Genomic DNA, 17,836 nt, shown 5'->3' on the forward strand with positions numbered 1-17,836 from the left:
AAAAAAAAAAAAAGATTAAATATCTTTATCATTAATTTTGGATGGAACTGTATTTAAAAAATACAAACTTTTATTGGTGTTTAAAAAATACTCTCAAACTTTAAAAGTTTCATTAATACCCTTTAAATTTTTTTAAAATGTGAAAAATACTACGCTAAAAAATTATCCGTAAAAATTTTAAAGTAGCATTAATATCCTTTACTTTTATAAAATAATAAAAAATTTAAAAGATACAGACGACTATAGAAGAACCTCGAACTCCACATATTACACGTTGGATAGATATTAGCACTCCACAAAAACCAAAATCAAGCGAATAAGAGGAAATTTGAAAAGCGATCATCATCAAATTACTTTACTATATACAATAAAACATTTGAAAACAACTAAAAGAATAATTATTATTTTTTAATAAGTAGGACAATTAAAAATTAATAAGCACATGTGGTCTAGTCGTAGAATAGTATCCTGCCACGGTACATACCTGGGTTTGTCCAAAGTGTGATTATCCATTTATTTTGTTACATGCTATAAAATGATCGTTAAGTACGTTCAAAGGAGTATACGATCATCCATTTGGTTATGGTCGGTCCAATTACAGGGATGAGAACCGACAAGTTAGAACGAGTTTTAGTAACTTATATTCAAATTATGGCAAGCTTATAAAAAAACAGATTATATTCTTTTACAGTACACGTACCATTTTGAAATTGAAAAAAATAGAGTTCCTAGTTTAATTTTGTTGAGAGCTAAGATGAAAGAAAGGTATAGAAGGGAAAAAGAGAATAAACCCACGATTTGAGAAAGGTAGGGGGCGGTTGACGCCACAAATTCCACCCACAAAAACCATATTTTGATAGAGCCTCATCTATATCAACTGTACTCGAACTGTTAGAGAATCATAGTCGATAATAACATCACTGTTCTCATCGCTATTACAGAACTGTACATGAAATTTCACCTCATACGGCTCTTTCAGGGCCATAAATAAATCTAAGGAGCGTATCGGGATTAATTATCTAAATTATTATTATTTTGTAGAAAAGTATAAAATAAAAATCTATCGTGTGACCCAATTAACCCAATAGAATTATTAAACATATGAGCCAAACGGGAAGCGGGATGAGCTTAAAATCTCGATCCTACACCAGTTTCCCAACGTCTCTTAATTTTATATTGAGTAGATTAACGACGTTAGCGATAACATAAGATGGTGCATCAATAATATACTCGAAAAAAAATAAATATTATATTTATAAATTATTTGTGGAACGAGCTTAGAAATTCGAATTTCCATTTTAATTTTGAAAATTTATTTTGGATGATGAGTTTGGGTAATGACTTGCGAGTAAAGACATCCGCGAGAAAGGGAGGGGGGGCGGTGAGGGTCAAGGACGGGAAGTAGCGTAACAACTTTTTAGGAGTGGTGCTGTGTGATCGACTTCGACGCTCAACTCACTCCCTGCTCTCAAGAACCCTAACCCAACCCAACCCCCGACACACCAAAATTCTGAGCCTTCTTCGCTACCTTTCTTGCTGCTGCTGCTTCGACTCATCTCGATGATCCTATTTCTTTGCCTTGTCTCCTGATTTCAATCTCCCTTCCTGCTCCATCTGTTTCGCCATTCTTTTCCTACATTTTTAATTCGCTCAAGAAATGGATATTGAGCAGAACCAAACTGAGTTCATCGATCACTTTGTAAAGCAAGCGTCCTCCCTGAAAGGCTCGGCACTTTCGTCTGTTGTTACTGAGGCCACTTCGCACCCTTCCCTCTTCGCCTTCTCTGAAATTCTTGCCGTTCCCAACGTCGTCGAGGTTCGAATATACGGATTTGCCTTTTGCCTTTTGCCTTTTGACTTCTAGGTTTATTTTGTGCGACTTATTATTGGTATTCTTTTGTTGTCTTTAATTTTTGACTGTTTGATTGGGGAGCAATTTGAAGGTAAATTAAGCTAAAAATTTTGAACTAAGTGAGAAAATGTTCGATCGATCTGATTATTTATTTATTTATAGTTGGCCTTTTATTCTATCTGATCATTTACATCGATAGGGATATGAATGATTTCTGTTGAATGCTTGAGAAACTAAGCCAATGAAGTGTATCATCATTCATTATTATTATCATTACCGATCATTTACTACGAAATGTATTTTTGTTCCGAAATGTATGTCTGCGTACTCCCAACGTATGTTGCCTAAGCTATGATGTAATGTTGGATTTATAGTACATTTTAAAGTTGCAATGATATTATTTTCGGTAAATATACCACTTCTGTCAAGAAGAATGAAAACAGTAACAGAAACCAAGCTATACAAAACAACAGGAAGGCTCCTACGAACTTATAAGTGGGACTTTTCATTGTCAACAATAGGGGTGTTAGAAATTGAATTAAATTGATGAACTTCTTAATTTAACCAACCCATATGACATAGGTTTTGTTTGGTTAGTTTTTCAACATCTTATGTATTGAATCAAACTGTAATAAATCAATGTTATTTTTTGTTTATTGTATAATCCTTCTTATTCTAATTATTTACTTATTATTTATCAATTCTACTTTGTTTTCTGAAAGAAAAAAGAAATCTCATTTCAGTTCCTCTATGGTGCCCACCACCACTCTTGGTTTGTTGTAGTCAATCTTCCTCACCTTTATCTTTTTGCGTTTTTGATCTATTACTGCAAGATAGAGATGCAGTCTTAGATGTCCTACATGTTCAGCTGACACAAACTCAACAATTTAAGAAAAATCAACTGATAAACACTACAGAGATGTTCAATTTGAAGTTGGTGACTCTATTATCTATGCTCATACAATTTATCAACAACATTCCTCAACTGCTAAGGGGAAGAAAAAAAAAACTAGTCCGGTAGTATCATTGTTCATTTATGGTCCTCAAAAGGTGGCATACAAGCTGCAACTACCACCTACTTCAGAAATACTCTCAAGATTCCATGTCTCCCATCTCAAGGTGGACAAAGGTTTTCAATTATAGCAGAAACGATTACCAACTAAAATGTGTCCTAAGTTTTGAACTTTTGCCCTCTTATTATGGGAATCACCTGTCACTGTAGCTCTAACACAAGGCTTATAGGTGTTGCTTTAGTAGGTAGAACAATAACCTAATGAAGCTATAGGGAAGACCTCAATTTCGTCAATAGTTGTTCTACGCTTTTCACCTAGAAGGCAAGGTAAAGTTTGGAACGGTGGGTTTGGATAGGAACCTTAGGCCATGCATACATATCATGTTAGGAGGAATATGCGTAAGATGAGTGGGTTGTTTGATGCAGTGTAGGGTGTGTGGATAAGGTTCGGAGATGATTTTGTAAAATGGTTAGAGGTTGTGGGCCTAAGGGGATCTATGTTAAGGGTGGGTAATGTGTTAGACATTCAGTCAGTTGTGGACCCAAGATGATAGATGGTAACTCTAACTCCTAGCTTGTGGTGAGTTCCAAGCCATTCAAAGTGCTTGAGTTGTTTTTCTTTGGCTTTTTGTTGCATACAATTGTACTTATTTCATTTGATTTTCTTTTTACTTTGCCATTCTCATTCCTATTAAGAAAATATGGTCTATATGGACCAAAGCCAATTGCTCCACAATTTTCTTGGTTCCTTTTTCCTTAATGCTTTGGCTACTAGAGTGGTGGTGGTGGTGCCTTTTTTTTCAAAAAAAAAAGAAAAAAAAAAGAAAAAAAAAAAAAAGGTTTTAAATAACTAAGTATTATTATTTTTATTCATTATTTATTTATTTTTAAAATGAAATAACCCATTGTTAATATGTTTTTTAGCTTACTAGAGTGATGATGTTAATCAAAAGTTTTTAGTGGATTGATTTGACTTCTTCGAATTGAAAGTGAAATTATTTTATTTGATGTTCTTCCTTTGCAGCTAGAAGGAACTGAGCATTCTGTATATCTTGACTTGCTTCGCTTATTTGCATATGGAACATGGAGTGATTACAAGAGTAAGAGTTAAAATTTTATAAGATAATTTGAATTTATCATTAGTTTTGTGTGTGTGTCTGATGTTGCAAAAAGACCTTTATTTTAAATATAAGTTGGTCAAGAAAACTATCATATTTTGTTTTGTTTTGTTAAGAACTTGGACACCCTAATTTTCAGTTAATTTGTGCTAGCATACTTAAATATTTCTTCATGAAAGTTGTGTTCTTATAAATGCTCGGTCTGCTTGTTACTACTCGAATATGGATTGTTGTTGTATGTGGTTGGTCATTTCATTTTCAAAAGGAAGTTGTTATTGATAGTGTAGGTGCTTAATGCCTCATTAAGCCCAAGCAACAAGAGCAAACAATGTTTGTGAATGCACAAGACTAAGGGCAAGCTCATGCTTTCTTCATAGAGGTGTAAGCCTCAGTCTTATTATGCCCCTGCCGTGATTCTGTAAATGCATGTTCGAAGATAAAAACTCCCATTAGGAGTGAGATAATTAACAAAATTGAAAACCTTCTAAGGAGCATAAAAATGCAAACAACTCTCAGTTAAATCAAATATTATTGAAGAACAAACATCATTGTGTTAGACATTAGTTTAGGGGATTGGTTAATAAAGAGTAGTTGTGAATGAACAAACTGGGAGAGAATGGTGAAGGTAGGCAATTTCTGCACTTGTGAAAATTGAACCCATCCTTCACACAAAATGGTTATAACTTTCCTGGGTCTTGAAATCCGATCTTCTTCCCGTCTTCTCACCTGAAATCACAAGGCACCTCTTCCCAATGCTTTCAAGTGTCCCCCACCATTACCACCGATGATGACTTTTCTCTTTGTTTTAATTGTTCTTTTGTGTTTCTTTCCACCTACAATAGCTCCCTATGATGCCTTGTGCTCCTTAGGAGGAAAATCTCTCACTTGTCCACTCAATGATTTTGGTTCTCTCATTAAATTTTAACAGCCTACCCCATTCTGATTTCCCTTCTCTATCAAAGGAGTGAAGAATTCGATGATAAAGTTGTGAAAATTTTGGATTGGGATATGTGGACAAGAGGGGTTAGAATGGCGGGAAATGCAATGTTTAGTCTATAGCGAGTTGGAAATTTCAATTTCCACTTTGGGTTGGGTGTAGAAATTTTCTAGTGGAAACAGGTTGGTGACTGCAAGACACTTTGATCTAGCAACCCTGAACTCTTCAACCGCTTCCACAAGTGATGGCAACGGGTTTCATTGTTGCAAAATTGAACCCAGAATCATGGAACATGGACAAGAATTTGCCTACGATTGAACGTGGACAAGATATTTCTAAAATGGGGTGAAGGAAGAGAGATCCACAACTAGTGAAAAATTATGGTTGACAGTTTCTCAAAAATGTGTATGTTCAACCTTTATTTTTCTTTCGTTGGCTTTTGGGCTTATTTTGTGCAAAGGGATTCTATGAGGTTCTTTTACTTTTAGCAAGTCTTGTGCTACTTGCCTAGCTTGAGTAGGTTGTGAGGAACATGGAGGAATTATTAAAGAGGGAAGAAGTGGTATAATAAGAGTTCATCACATCTTATGAGTTTTGCTATAAAAGTTTTTGAAGTGTGAGAGGAGGGGGCAAGCATTTCTATGGTAGTCTTATTGTGGCCTTGACTGCAAAATGAGTTGATTACATTTTAGGGACAGAGCAGTGTTAGAGTTTCAGTAGGAAACTATTGGTAATATTATTAGGATATTAGTAGTGGCATAATCATAATTACTTGCGATGTTAGAGTTTCAGTAGGAAACTATTGGTAATATTAGTAGCATATTAGTAGTGGCATAATCATAATTACTCAAGAAGTTTGGAGTAGAGTGGTTATAAATGAAGTGAGTCTGGAGGATGAACCACAATTACAATAAATGATCAGGTCCTTAGTTAACTCCCTTCGATGTCTTTGAGGGGAGAGGAACAATAGAATTTTTAAAGGGTTGAGAGGTTCTGGGATGAGGTTTGGTTTGTTGTGAAAGTTCCAGGTCTCTCTTTGGATCTTGATGTGTAATGATTTTTGTAGTTTAACTTTATGTCTTATCTTGCTTTACTACTAGAGTGTAGCCCATCTTGTGTTTTAGTTTGGTTAATTTTGGAGGGTTTTTTTTTTTTTTTTTTTTTGGGTATGCCTCTTGGGTTTTTCTTTTCTTTTTGAGGAAGTATCATGTCTTCTCATCAAAAAAAAAAAAAGAAAAAAAGAAAAAATGATGGGAGATAGGTAGAATTTGGAGATTGTTATTTTTGGGAGAGCCTAGGCCTTTGCCTCAAATTGCCTGGGTGTGGTAAGTTATGCTTTCTAAAAAAGTGTATAATGCATCATAACTTATATAACTTTGCTTTTATCTATTAATTTTTCTTTAGCTACAAATTTGTTATTATATTTCAAAAAAGTGTATCATGTATTAAAACTTACAAAATGTGCGACTTTGGTTGGGGCATAGTGACTCATAATATTCCTCTCTCTCCTTCTCTCTTCTACCTCCTCTTTGGTGAAATATTTGAGTACCTACTCATTGAAATCTCTAAAAAAGTAAAATGAGTTGAGACTAGTTTGATGAAAGCAGAAGAAGAAGGTTAACATAGACCATAAACTGTCTCATTAACGAAACTATTTGAGTACCTACTCACTGAAATCTCTAAAAAAGTAATTGAGTTGAGACTAGTTTGATAAGCAGAAGAAGAAGGTTAACATAGACCATAAAGTGTCTCATTAACGAAACTAGGTTGTGGAAGAAAGGTGTTTGTTGAAGAGAATGGGTAGGAATACTGTTAGTTTGGAGATTGTCTTAGGGATGTAGCAAGATTAGAAAGGGTAGTGGGTTTCTGAGGAAGAAGGAGATTGAACCCTTCCATAATGGTCTTTAGGATTTTCCTCAAACAAGAAGAATAAATTTGGTTCGGTTTCAATTGAGAGATTCAAAGGTCAAAGAAGCGTTGTTTTTATTTTAGAAGGTAACAAGCTAAGGGGTTAACATAGTCTTTCTTTGGCCTTGTTAGAATGCCTTCCAAAACCCCCTTTGGGTGCAACGAAGAGAGATAGGAGAATCAAAGTTCAAAGATTTTGAATCTTAATACATTGGTGGTAGATAGGCAGTCTAACTTTAAAGTGTTGGGTGATTTGGAGGTTGAAGCTATGTTGGACTTCGTTTTTTATGTTCATTCAATGATTATTATAGAAAAATTGGATGGGGAGGTGGCTTGGTTTACTTTTAGGAGAATCAAAGTTCAAAGATTTTAAATATTAATACATTGGTGGTAGATAGGCAGTCTAACTTTAAAGGGTTGGGTGATTTGGAGGTTGAAGCTATGTTGGACTTCATTTTTTATGTTCATTCAATGATTATTATAGAAAAATTGGGTGGGGAGGTGGCTTGGTTTACTTTTAAAGACTTGTTGGAGAATCATCAAGCCCTTTTGTGACCATCTACCTGTGGGCATTTGTGGAGATTAGAGGGAGGTAGAGGCGATTGTGTAATGCTCAAAGTTTCAAGTAAGAGAAGTTTTCTTTTTCCGATTCATAGGTGGGATTTTAAACTGGTTGGTGAGGGGAGAAGATAGTCATTCTTGGGAAGATGGATAATAATGCTCGATATTCCTTCCTTCATTAGAACAAGATGGATAACAATGCTTGATATTCCGTCTTTAGAACAAAGGGTTTTATGTCCTCTCTCGCTGGGTATTGTGGAGGTTTTGCTGAGGAAGATGAATTGGTTGGAGAAGATTCTTGGTTCTATCATGAGGCATTTAGAGCAAAGGAGAACAAGAATGTGTTCATTCCAACGAGTTTCTGTCCATCATCGAGTCTCCATTTTGTTGAGATGAGTGGTTGACCAGATTTTATGGGGTAAAACCATCAAAGGCACATCAAAGATTGTCGAAGGTGGGAAGACAGAGTGTACATACAAGGACTTTGGAGGCTAGAATCAATGGTGGGCTAAGCCTAAAGAGAGTTAAATGGGTCGTTGACCAATTTTGGGGGATTGCGATCCGAGTGGGAGTTTGTTAAATAAATGAGGTTAACGACTTAGGTGGATGATGGCCCAAATGGGCCTATGTCTTAATTGTAAGAAAAAAGGCAGAAAGGGGAAGCAAAACAGAATTGTGCAGTTGGGGAGCTTGGTAGTCCAAGAAGTTGCAAGCTGAAGGCGAAATGGAGTATGGGAGGGCCCTATGTTGTTGGGCTTTTGATTGATAGTTTACCTTCATTCAAGAGAACTAATCCTTCCCCTACCATCAATTTGAACCGTTTGGGTTCTGTATAGGGAAGCCCACGACTGGGGTGTGTGTTGATGGGTGTTTTGAGGGAGTTGATGGGTCTCCTAATTTCGGGCCTAGAGTGAACTGTATGGGGTGTTCAAATGAAGATGGGAGGTTCTGTCTATCTCGTTACGAGCCTCGCAAGGGTGTTGATCGGCAGGTAGGTCTGGATGGTTTTTTGGATCACGATGTGGGCAATGGATATCCAGTTGGTATGGTCAGTTCTGAATATCACTTTTTTGATCCTTTGATAGTTATCCAAAGGACAAATTGTTTTTTTTTTTTATCTTCCCCAATGTAGAAGGGATTATGACTTTTCTATCATTGGTCCTTTGTTTGAGCTAGAGGGTAGCAAGGGGACCAACAACCCACGTTAGTTAGGATTCCCATGTGATTGGGTAGTAAGTAGCACGGTTATGGAAATTCCTCTATGGGTCTGCTCAAACAGAATAAGCATTGATTGGAATGGGGTATCCTCAATCATTGAGGTCCCTCTCCAACTTATCCTCAAGTCAACACGAAAGGTCCGACCACTCATATAGGATATGCTTCTTTTAAGTATTTGCTTCCATTTTTAAGGTGAACGAGGGGGGCATTTTGGTGTTCTTGGCCTTTCCCTTTTCTTTGTCGTTGGGGTGGGTCAGTTTAGGTGTTTGCCTTACACGTTTTGTTGTTTATTTCTCAATTCTTTCACAATTTCTTATGGTGTTGTACCTCATCCAATGATTTTGTTTTTGGGGGAGAAAAGTTCGATGCATGCTACTTGGCCCAGTGTTGAGAGTAAATGTGGATTAGTGGGGGAGTTCAACCATTGGTCATTGCATGAGACCCTTTTGTCATGTCTAACTCTAGGGTTTTCTGATGTGTTGTTTAATGGGGGTTATGTAGGCCATTGGTCATCCATGTTTTCTCTTTTAGTCTAGTTGGCACGCAAGCGACTACGATCAAAGGTAAGCCCTTGGATAATTCCTTGGGGGCCGAGGTCTCTCCTCTCGTTGAGGGAGCCTTGGGGAGAGTCGTGTGGAATTTCTTAAGTTGACTAATAGAGTACGTCTAGGAAAGCTAAAACTTCTAGTAAACCAAGTGGGGAGGGAATAGAGGGAGGTGAGCTAAAAATATAAAATGCTCCCTCAATTATGCGAGCCGGAGAGTTTACTCAAAAGTGAGGATTCAGGTAGGAATAAAAGGTGATTGGTGAAGGAGGTTATCTCTCGTAAGGTATCATTATTTTGGTAGATTCTAAGCAAGGGAGTTGTTGTCGAGAGTAATGAAGAGTATATAGGGAAAAAGAAAGGTGGGGTGGGTGTGTTTTGAATCCTTGGGAGCCTGGGGTGGTATTCTAAGCGGGTTAGTTGCTCTTTGTTTGAGCCCCTTTAGTTATTGGGAGATTCACATGGTCTAATAGTAGGTACTGAAGTCAAATCGGCTGGTTGTAATGTGAGGGAAAGAATTGCGGTATTGTTGATTAAATGGCCCTGGTGACTTTGTCATCAACCTGCCACCTCAACACAAGGTTATGTTAGTAAGTTCAGGTCTCGCTGTGGGGTTGAAGGCACCTCCTAAAACCCTTGAAAAGTTATCTAGGCTAAGTTTCCTTTTCTTTCCTTGTTTATTCGTAATGTGGTGGGGGATGGGAGAGAGATTTATTTTTTTAGAGGATGAATGGTTGGGCAATAGATCCCTATGCTCCTTGTCTCGTTTATACCTATTGTCCTCTACTAGGAATCATTAAGTGGCCTTGATCCTTTCTTAGGTGAAGTCTTCAACTTCTTCTTTGAGGTTATGTCATCCGTTGACCACGAAACAAAGGATGCCTTGGCTCTTTTATCTCTGTGGGGATTTGGTCCAAGAGAGAGATTTTTGGCTTTGGAAGGACATTGTCTGCTGCTCTTTCTCCTGTTTCTTGATTTATACCTCCCTAGATAGTGATTCTATTTTCTCCTCAGTGTGAAGGGTGGAAATTCCCAACAAAGTTAATTTTTTTGTACGGTAGGTTTTGCACGGAAGAGTTAACACCTTCAATTAGATTTGGGTAGAGGGTCCTTTTTGGATTGGTTGCATTGTTCTATTCTTTCTAAGGAGGCAGTTGAAGACCTTACTCATATCCTTCTGAGTCGTGATTATGCTCGAGCTGATTGGTGTGGCTTCTTCGAGATGTTTGGCTATAGCTTCATTAGCTCTCACATGGGCAGGGAGACAATTGAGGATCTTCTCCTTCATCACCTTTTTGTGAGAAAATGTTTTTTTTTTCCAGCTACTTGTGCTTTTTTGTGTGGTTTGTTGGGCAAGAGAAATCAATACAATCTCCATGGGTGAGAGAGATCATTCAAAGTTTTTTGGTCTATTGTTATTTTCTTTTTCTTTTTAGACATTGGTGTATAGTCATTTTGTAATTACCCGCTAGGTCTCATTTTACTTGATTTGAGCCCCTTCTTTTATATGACTCTTCTTTTTTATTTTTTCCTTTTTTGTATGCCCTTATTTTCTTGAGGAAAATCTGATTTTTTTCATTGAAAAAATCATAACTTATATAACCTTGCTTCCATCAATTAATTGTCTTTAGCTACAATTTCGTTGTTATACTTCAACGTCTAAGTGCGTACTCTTGATGACTGCACCAAATTTAATTCAAGTTTTGTCAATGGTATATTTTGCAGGTAATTCCAGCCGCCTTCCAGAATTAGGCTCTGATCAAGCCCTCAAACTAAAGCAACTTACTGTCCTTACATTGGCTGAGACAAACAAGGTGTTCTTGCTCCCCACTCAATCACGTTTCTTTAACCCTGTTGAAGATATATCTGGCTGATTTAAAATAGTTTGTCGTTCTGTTCTGCTTCACCTTTCCGGATCTAACAACTTGTTGGACTTGATGTTACAACATATGGTTCATGGCCAATAGTTGTTTCCCTGAGAGCCAGCCATTAAGCTGGATTTAGTGGTGCAATAGTCTGTGGGTATATTGAATTCTGGTAGTTTATAAGGTTCTGGAAAAACGTTAATTGGGAAAATTATTTTAAAATCTGAGAACTAATTATTATTAAAAATAATTTTTAGAGGGGTTCTGGGCTCTTTGAAGCCTAATCACGAGCATCAGTGAACTAAGGTGTATTATATTTAAGCAACAGTAAATAATTTGATTCATAAATAATAATATTTTGAACTATGAGGTCAAAAGAAGAAAAATGTGGCCTTTGTTTTTTAATAAAAAATAAAAAAAATAAAGAAACAACCTCATTCATAAATGAAAAGGAAGGGTCTTTCGAGACTTGCGTGGCTTGCTTTTGATTTTTCCTATAATGGTTGGATTAGCTTAAAAAAACATCATCTTATATTGAGAAGAATCTCTGAAGACCTTTTAATGTAAAAGCTTTTAGTTGATGATGAAATGTAGATTCCTGGCGTTCACCGTTAAATTATTTCTCTATTCTGACTATTGATTTCATTCCCAGGTGTTAGCCTATGGCCAACTAATGCAGGAATTAGATGTTACAAATGTACGAGAACTGGAGGATTTTCTTATTAATGAATGCATGTATGCGGTATGTTCTACTGTCTGTACGTAATTGATTCTTCTTACTAGTGTACTATTAGGATACTTGAACCAATGCGGACTTATTGACTCTTCTTGCCAGTATTATGATATTAGTACCAATCCGGACTTCATTGCTTCTTCTTACCAATATTAGGAATGTCAGTACCTGGAAAAGAAATTCTTGAACCTAATAACCCATACATATGCTCGATCAACTTTCTTTTTATCTTGCTGTTTGTCTGCATTTGTACTAGAATACACATTTTTAAATATATATTACTTATCTAAAATAAGATATATATTATTTTAATTTAAAGTTGAGGCATTTATATCTTAACATGAAAACAAGTTTGATATAATTTACCCTAATTTTGTTTCCTTATATTTCTGTTTTGGTCCGATTTTTGGAAGTGAATACATAGAAAAAAGGTTATATAAACACAATTGTATGCATTATGCTTACAAATGTTGTCACGTATTTATTGTACTTAAATAAGTATTTGATGCATGTCCAACAAATATGGACAACACTCATAACATTGCCATTTTGTCATTTACGTGAAAATTTAAAGGGTTTAATACCAGATAAATTCTGGGAAGTCCAAAACCCTCAGGCTCAGTGGCTGTTTGCACCTACTGCTATCTTAGGATTGGGTCTCGCCTCTTGAATGGGTTTTGCATAACTTGCTAAACATTAAGATTTTTAATTTATTGATTTGTTTACTGATTATCTGGGAGGGAAGATGAGCAATGTCCAATGCCCTTGATACATCATGGACAAGGAGTGTATTTTCTCTGAAATTTTTCATATTTGCTTTCAGGGAATAGTCAGAGGAAAGTTGGATCAGTTGCGAAGGTGCTTTGAGGTCTGTGTTTGCTTTGTAGCCCTGATCTCAGCATATGGGCTTTCGAAATTGTGTTCATTGATGTCCTAATATGAACACGCAGGTCCAATTTGCTGCCGGTAGAGATTTGAGACCTGGGCAACTTGGGGGCATGATACGAACTCTATCAAATTGGTAAATTTACTTGTTTTAAGTTTCATGGGGGCCAGGTTCTTTTAAGAAAGCACTTGTGGAGCAAGAAGTTATTGTGTATGCAAGGAACGATTAATTTTGGCATTACCAAGTTTTATCCTCAATTGCTGAGATACTGGTTCTTTTGCAACCTCAAGTATCAATTATTCTACTATTGTTTGCTACTTCATTTCACATTTTTTTAATTATTTGTATTTTCATAGTTCCATGTGTGCATGTTTGTATTTATTTATTTATTTTATTAGTTGATTTTTCAAATTTTTTCACCCTTGTCTTGTTGCTGTTTTTTGCTGGGTGCCACATCTATTTGCAACCTAACAATTTCTATGTGTATCTAGGTTGACTACATCAGACAATTTGTTGGTCTCAATTCAAGATAAGATAAAATGGGCTGATAATATGAGTGAATTGGACAAGAAACACCGAAAGGATGTTGAAGATAGGGTGGAAGAAGTAAAGAAGTCACTTTCCATGAAGGTCAGTTGAAATAAGTATTGTCTTAATTGCTGCTGATGGTTGTTTACTTTTCGTTTTATGGAAGACCAATATTTATTGAGAAAATAATATAACAAGGATAGGATGGAAGAAGTAAAGGAGTCACTTTCCTTGAAGGTCAGTTGAAATACGTTTTGTCTCATTGTTTTGATGGTTGAATACTTCTCCTACCAATATTTATTGAGAAAATTATGTTACGAGGATAATGCATGAGCAGTTCTCTTAGAACTAACATAACAAAAAAAAAAAAAAAAAAAAAAAAACGTTGATAAAACCCAACTGATATAGATGGAAGCGAAGGTAATCTAATTTAATCTGAAATTTTGATAATTGTTGGTTCTCTGTCCATCAAAAAGTGTAGAAAACGGACCCTATCAAACTCTGCATTCATCTTATTTGTTTTTAAAATGTGCTTGTTTTTTCTCTGTTTAGCCTTCGCTTCTTTCCTATGGTGGTTTGAAACGAAAGCTAAACAAGCCTCCATTATTTGGGACTATGGTTTGAAACGAAGGCTAATCAATGCAGAAATTCTTAATCAAGGTTATCCAAAAGAATGTTCTTATGTTGTTTCTGAGATTTTATTCTTTATACATTGAAATGTCAAGTGGTAGTTCTCGTTGCACCTACAAAGATGTGAGCCTTTCTTGATAGGAAAATGAAATTCGTTTTTGCGTGTTTTTTTTAATGGAAAAATGAAAGTGGGACAAAATTGCCGTTGCTGGTGTACAGACAAGTCAGATTTTATTAATCTTAACATCTAGTCCATGTCCTATTTCCTCTGAATCTTCAGTGGCTAAAATATTGAAATAAAACGCGCTAACTCTTCACTCGAATACTGGGATATATTAGTCGATGTGTCTTACTTACATTGTGGCAGAAGTTACAAACTGTGAGCAGGCCAACATTGACATCCGAGAGCATGAGGAGATCTACTCTGAACCTGGTGGAGTAATGGACTATGAAGAAGATCGAAGTCGACCAAAGAGGTAATATTTAACCTTCTTATGCTGCATTCAAGAAATGTTAGAATGTTTAACACAATTAGTGTCATACTATTGAATGGGAGGGTTGTTTCTATTTCATGTCTGGAGATCGGCCATTAATTTCTTTAGTTTAAAACATTTTGTTCGAGATCAGCTCACTAAAAAACTTACCCCATTAACACAGGAGTCCGCTAAACATGAAACTGAAAATTCAATGACCTATTAAAAACTTCTTTGAATGTGGGGACTAAATAAATATAATTTTAAAAAATAACATTAATAAAAAGCTTTCTGAAGTAGGAAACTAATGTACATGCTCCAAAAAGTTTGGAGATGAGAGTAAGAATTGTTGGGTGGCTCTAATATTTGCCTAAATTGTACCGTACAGGAGGCGACATCCAATTTCATAGAGATGTGCATGTGGGAGTTGAAGAACAACCTCTTGTAAGATGGATGTCTAAACAACTGCCTGATTTTTGTTCCTGGCAAAAAAAAAAAACAAAACAAAACAAAACAAAAAACAAAAAAAGAACAGATGTTGATTTTCGGATTTTGGAGAAAGATGGTCTCCCTAAGCCTCATTTCTTTAGAACGATGAACATGTTGCTTTAGGTTCCTATCCGATACACGATAGCTTGTCTCTTTAAACTCAATTTGATTCGATCTGAGTAAATTGGAGAACCGAACAATTATTAGAAATGTTACACGATTTTCATGCACTTCATGTTCTTATTCGTGTATGGACCTCATGGAATTGTTCTTTGTGTTCTGCTTTCTGATTCTGTACTTTGCTTTCAATGCATTAGTTGGATTGGGTTTAGGGTTTTTTTAAGGGTATTTGATTTTGCTGCTCTATTTTTGGTAGGAGATAGAATGATCGCTAAATCTTTTTCTTATACAATTGGGGTATGACAGTCTGGACTTTCTTTATTTTATAATTGTGGCTTCTTTTAGTGGCTTTATCCACCTCCAATCATGTTTTTTTTTTTTAATGGGATTCAATAAAAATATCAGCTTGGCAAATTGTTTTATATATATATTTATTTATTATTTATTATTTATTTATTTTATTTTAATGTAAGTAGGTTTTAAAATTGAAATATTTGAACGTAGAATTATACTGAAAAAGATGAGAACTTTAAGATGGTAACAATAACTGGTGTTTATTCATTATAAACTTAAATAAACTTAAAAGATGTTCATAAATTAGTTAATAATAATTGAAATTGAATTCATAATCGGGCACCAGACTTTAGATAGTGTTATCAAAAAAGCATTTTAAATAGATATTTGGCTTTAAATCTGTTACCAAACATACATGCTCAGTGTTTTTTTTATTATCTTACCATTTGCAATCTTAGGTCACATTTAAAAGCAATTGAATTGTGTAAAATGAACTTGTATATTTGGTTATATAATATCTATTTATTTTTTATTTATTCTCCCTATGAATTTGTCTCACGGCATTTAAGCTTGTCTAGAGATTGAATCTTTAACCTTTTATTCAATTTTAAAGGAGAAATTTTATTTTCTTTGTATGCAAGGTCGGTATGGCTAGTGTTTTGTGCAATTAATAATATTTAGCATTTTTTAAAATAAATCTTAAGATAATTAAGTGATGTTGGCCCTATGCTCGATTTTCTAGATGGGAGAAGATAATGAAGTTGAACCTAGGAACATCGAGCCAAAAGAAGGATAGAAATACCAAGTTTAGCTTGAAATAGTAATTGTTGGAATACCTACGTGCTAAGTTGAATGAAAGATACCTACGTGCTAAGTTGAATGAAAGATACCTACGAGCTAAGTTGAATGGGAGTGTTTGAAGCATGGATAACATATACCCTATGACCATATTTCTATGTTATTATTTATGTTATAATATTCAAATAAGCATTACTATGTTAATATAATCGTGTTTATGTCTTACAAGGAGCTATGATGTATCATGTAGGATAAGTATGAATGAAATGTCATAAACACATGTATATCTCGTAAGGAATTCATGTCTTGTGTGGATGTGTGCATCATCTCATTGAACCATAATTTTTTAATGCAATATCTCATGTATGTATAACATGATCATGGATTACTTATCTAGCAAGTTATGTACGGAAGCACCTAAGATATTAATTCGTCTTTATTTCCATTCGGTTGATTTTCGGCATCATACATGTCTCCCAACCCATAGTCAAGTATAAGAGATACATTAATGAGTCACCTGGTAGATTCATATGCACGTATGTAGAGAAGTACTCTTATCTAAATCTACCTGAGAAAGAAAAGTACTCTGATCTCTAGAGAACAATCATGACAAGGTCTCATCCGTCGATATTGTAAGTGAATGCATTTCATGATCCTAATAGTGAAATTGAGTATTTTTTAAAATATATATTTTATATTTAACATTTTTTAGGTAAAGACAAGGACCTAAATCTATTGCTAAAGTTGTCGACCGTCCTTTATATATTTTGATTGTTTTGAACTTTGAATTTCTTTTTTAGGAGCCTCACATAGCATGAATTGGGTAGTGCTCTGAAATCTATTGCTAACCTGGTCTCTAACCTAACCTAACCTAACCCAATAGATGCTTTTGCATCTTCTTCAACTTTATCATCAATTAATTCAGTTATACGTAACGCAGTGCCATAGTAGTTCTACAACATACGATAGAGGAGTCTCATTGTTAACGTCAATGGCCCAGAGTGTTTGTCACTAAAGATGTCCATTCTCTTGAAACATGACCATAAAGATGTCCATTCTCTTGAAACATGACCATTTGTCACTAAAGATGTCCACATGACCACAATATTCTAACTTTATATTGTTTGTCACTAAATGTCCATTCTCTTAAAACATGACCACAATATTCTAATTTTATAGTGTTTGTCACTAAAGATGTCCATTCTCTTGAAACATGACCACAATATTCTAACTTTATAGCTTGCATGATAGCTTGACATAGGAGATCGATTCTTTGGACATTCCATCAGATGGTAAAGAATCTCACCTCCTAAAATTGCGCAAATATTTGTATTCATACGTTATCTCGCAAACTTGAGTAATTTGGGCTGGACATAGGAGATCGATTCTTTGGACATTCCATCAGATGGTCAAGAATCTCACCTCCTAATTTGTATTCATACGTTATCTCGCAAACTTGAGTAATTTGGGCTGGACATAGGAGATCGATTCTTTGGACATTCCATCAGATGGTCAAGAATCTCACCTCCTAACATTGCGCAAATATTTGTATTCTATCTCGCAAACGTGAGTAATTTGGGCTGGGTCAAGAATCTCACCTCCTAAAATTGTGCAAATATTTGTATTCATACGTTCTCTCGCAAACTTGAGTAATTTGGGCAATCAGCGCATGTACCATAGTGTGGAAGGCCCCCATAAATGCGTCCATGTCTAGGACCTCGTGGTTTGGTCCAATAAAAGTTCAAGGTAGAGCTCCTAGAGGTGGATCCACTTGACTCCTTATATGTCTCTGCCTGCCTCATCCTCTTTTTACTCATGCCATTAACATTATCGTAGTCCATATAACCTATATTTTCATTTCTACCGCCA

The 17,836-nt window shown here is 35.5% G+C and overlaps 1 protein-coding gene across 5 annotated transcripts; it reads left to right on the plus strand.

Moving 5' to 3' along the window:
- Positions 1-1,369: 1,369 nt before the first annotated feature.
- On the plus strand, positions 1,370-14,798 carry LOC111807323 (COP9 signalosome complex subunit 7). 5 transcript variants are annotated; one of them, XM_023692997.2, is made up of 10 exons: positions 1,370-1,816; positions 3,889-3,964; positions 10,877-10,965; positions 11,669-11,758; positions 12,573-12,617; positions 12,700-12,770; positions 13,127-13,265; positions 13,367-13,400; positions 14,161-14,269; positions 14,655-14,798. In XM_023692997.2, the coding sequence occupies exons 1-10, from the start codon at positions 1,658-1,660 to the stop codon at positions 14,674-14,676; spliced, it is 834 nt and encodes a 277-aa protein (XP_023548765.1). In that variant the 5' UTR covers positions 1,370-1,657; the 3' UTR covers positions 14,677-14,798. The 5 variants fall into 5 exon arrangements, with proteins under 5 accessions (XP_023548765.1, XP_086984992.1, XP_023548764.1 ...); XM_087128866.1 differs by having other exon boundaries at positions 14,164-14,269; XM_023692996.2 differs by lacking the exon at positions 13,367-13,400 and having other exon boundaries at positions 1,371-1,816; positions 14,164-14,269.
- Positions 14,799-17,836: the final 3,038 nt, after the last annotated feature.

This window comes from Cucurbita pepo, chromosome 12 (assembly GCF_057944985.1).
Source record: "Cucurbita pepo subsp. pepo isolate OVF chromosome 12, ASM5794498v1, whole genome shotgun sequence".
Classification (NCBI taxonomy): Eukaryota; Viridiplantae; Streptophyta; class Magnoliopsida; order Cucurbitales; family Cucurbitaceae; genus Cucurbita; species Cucurbita pepo.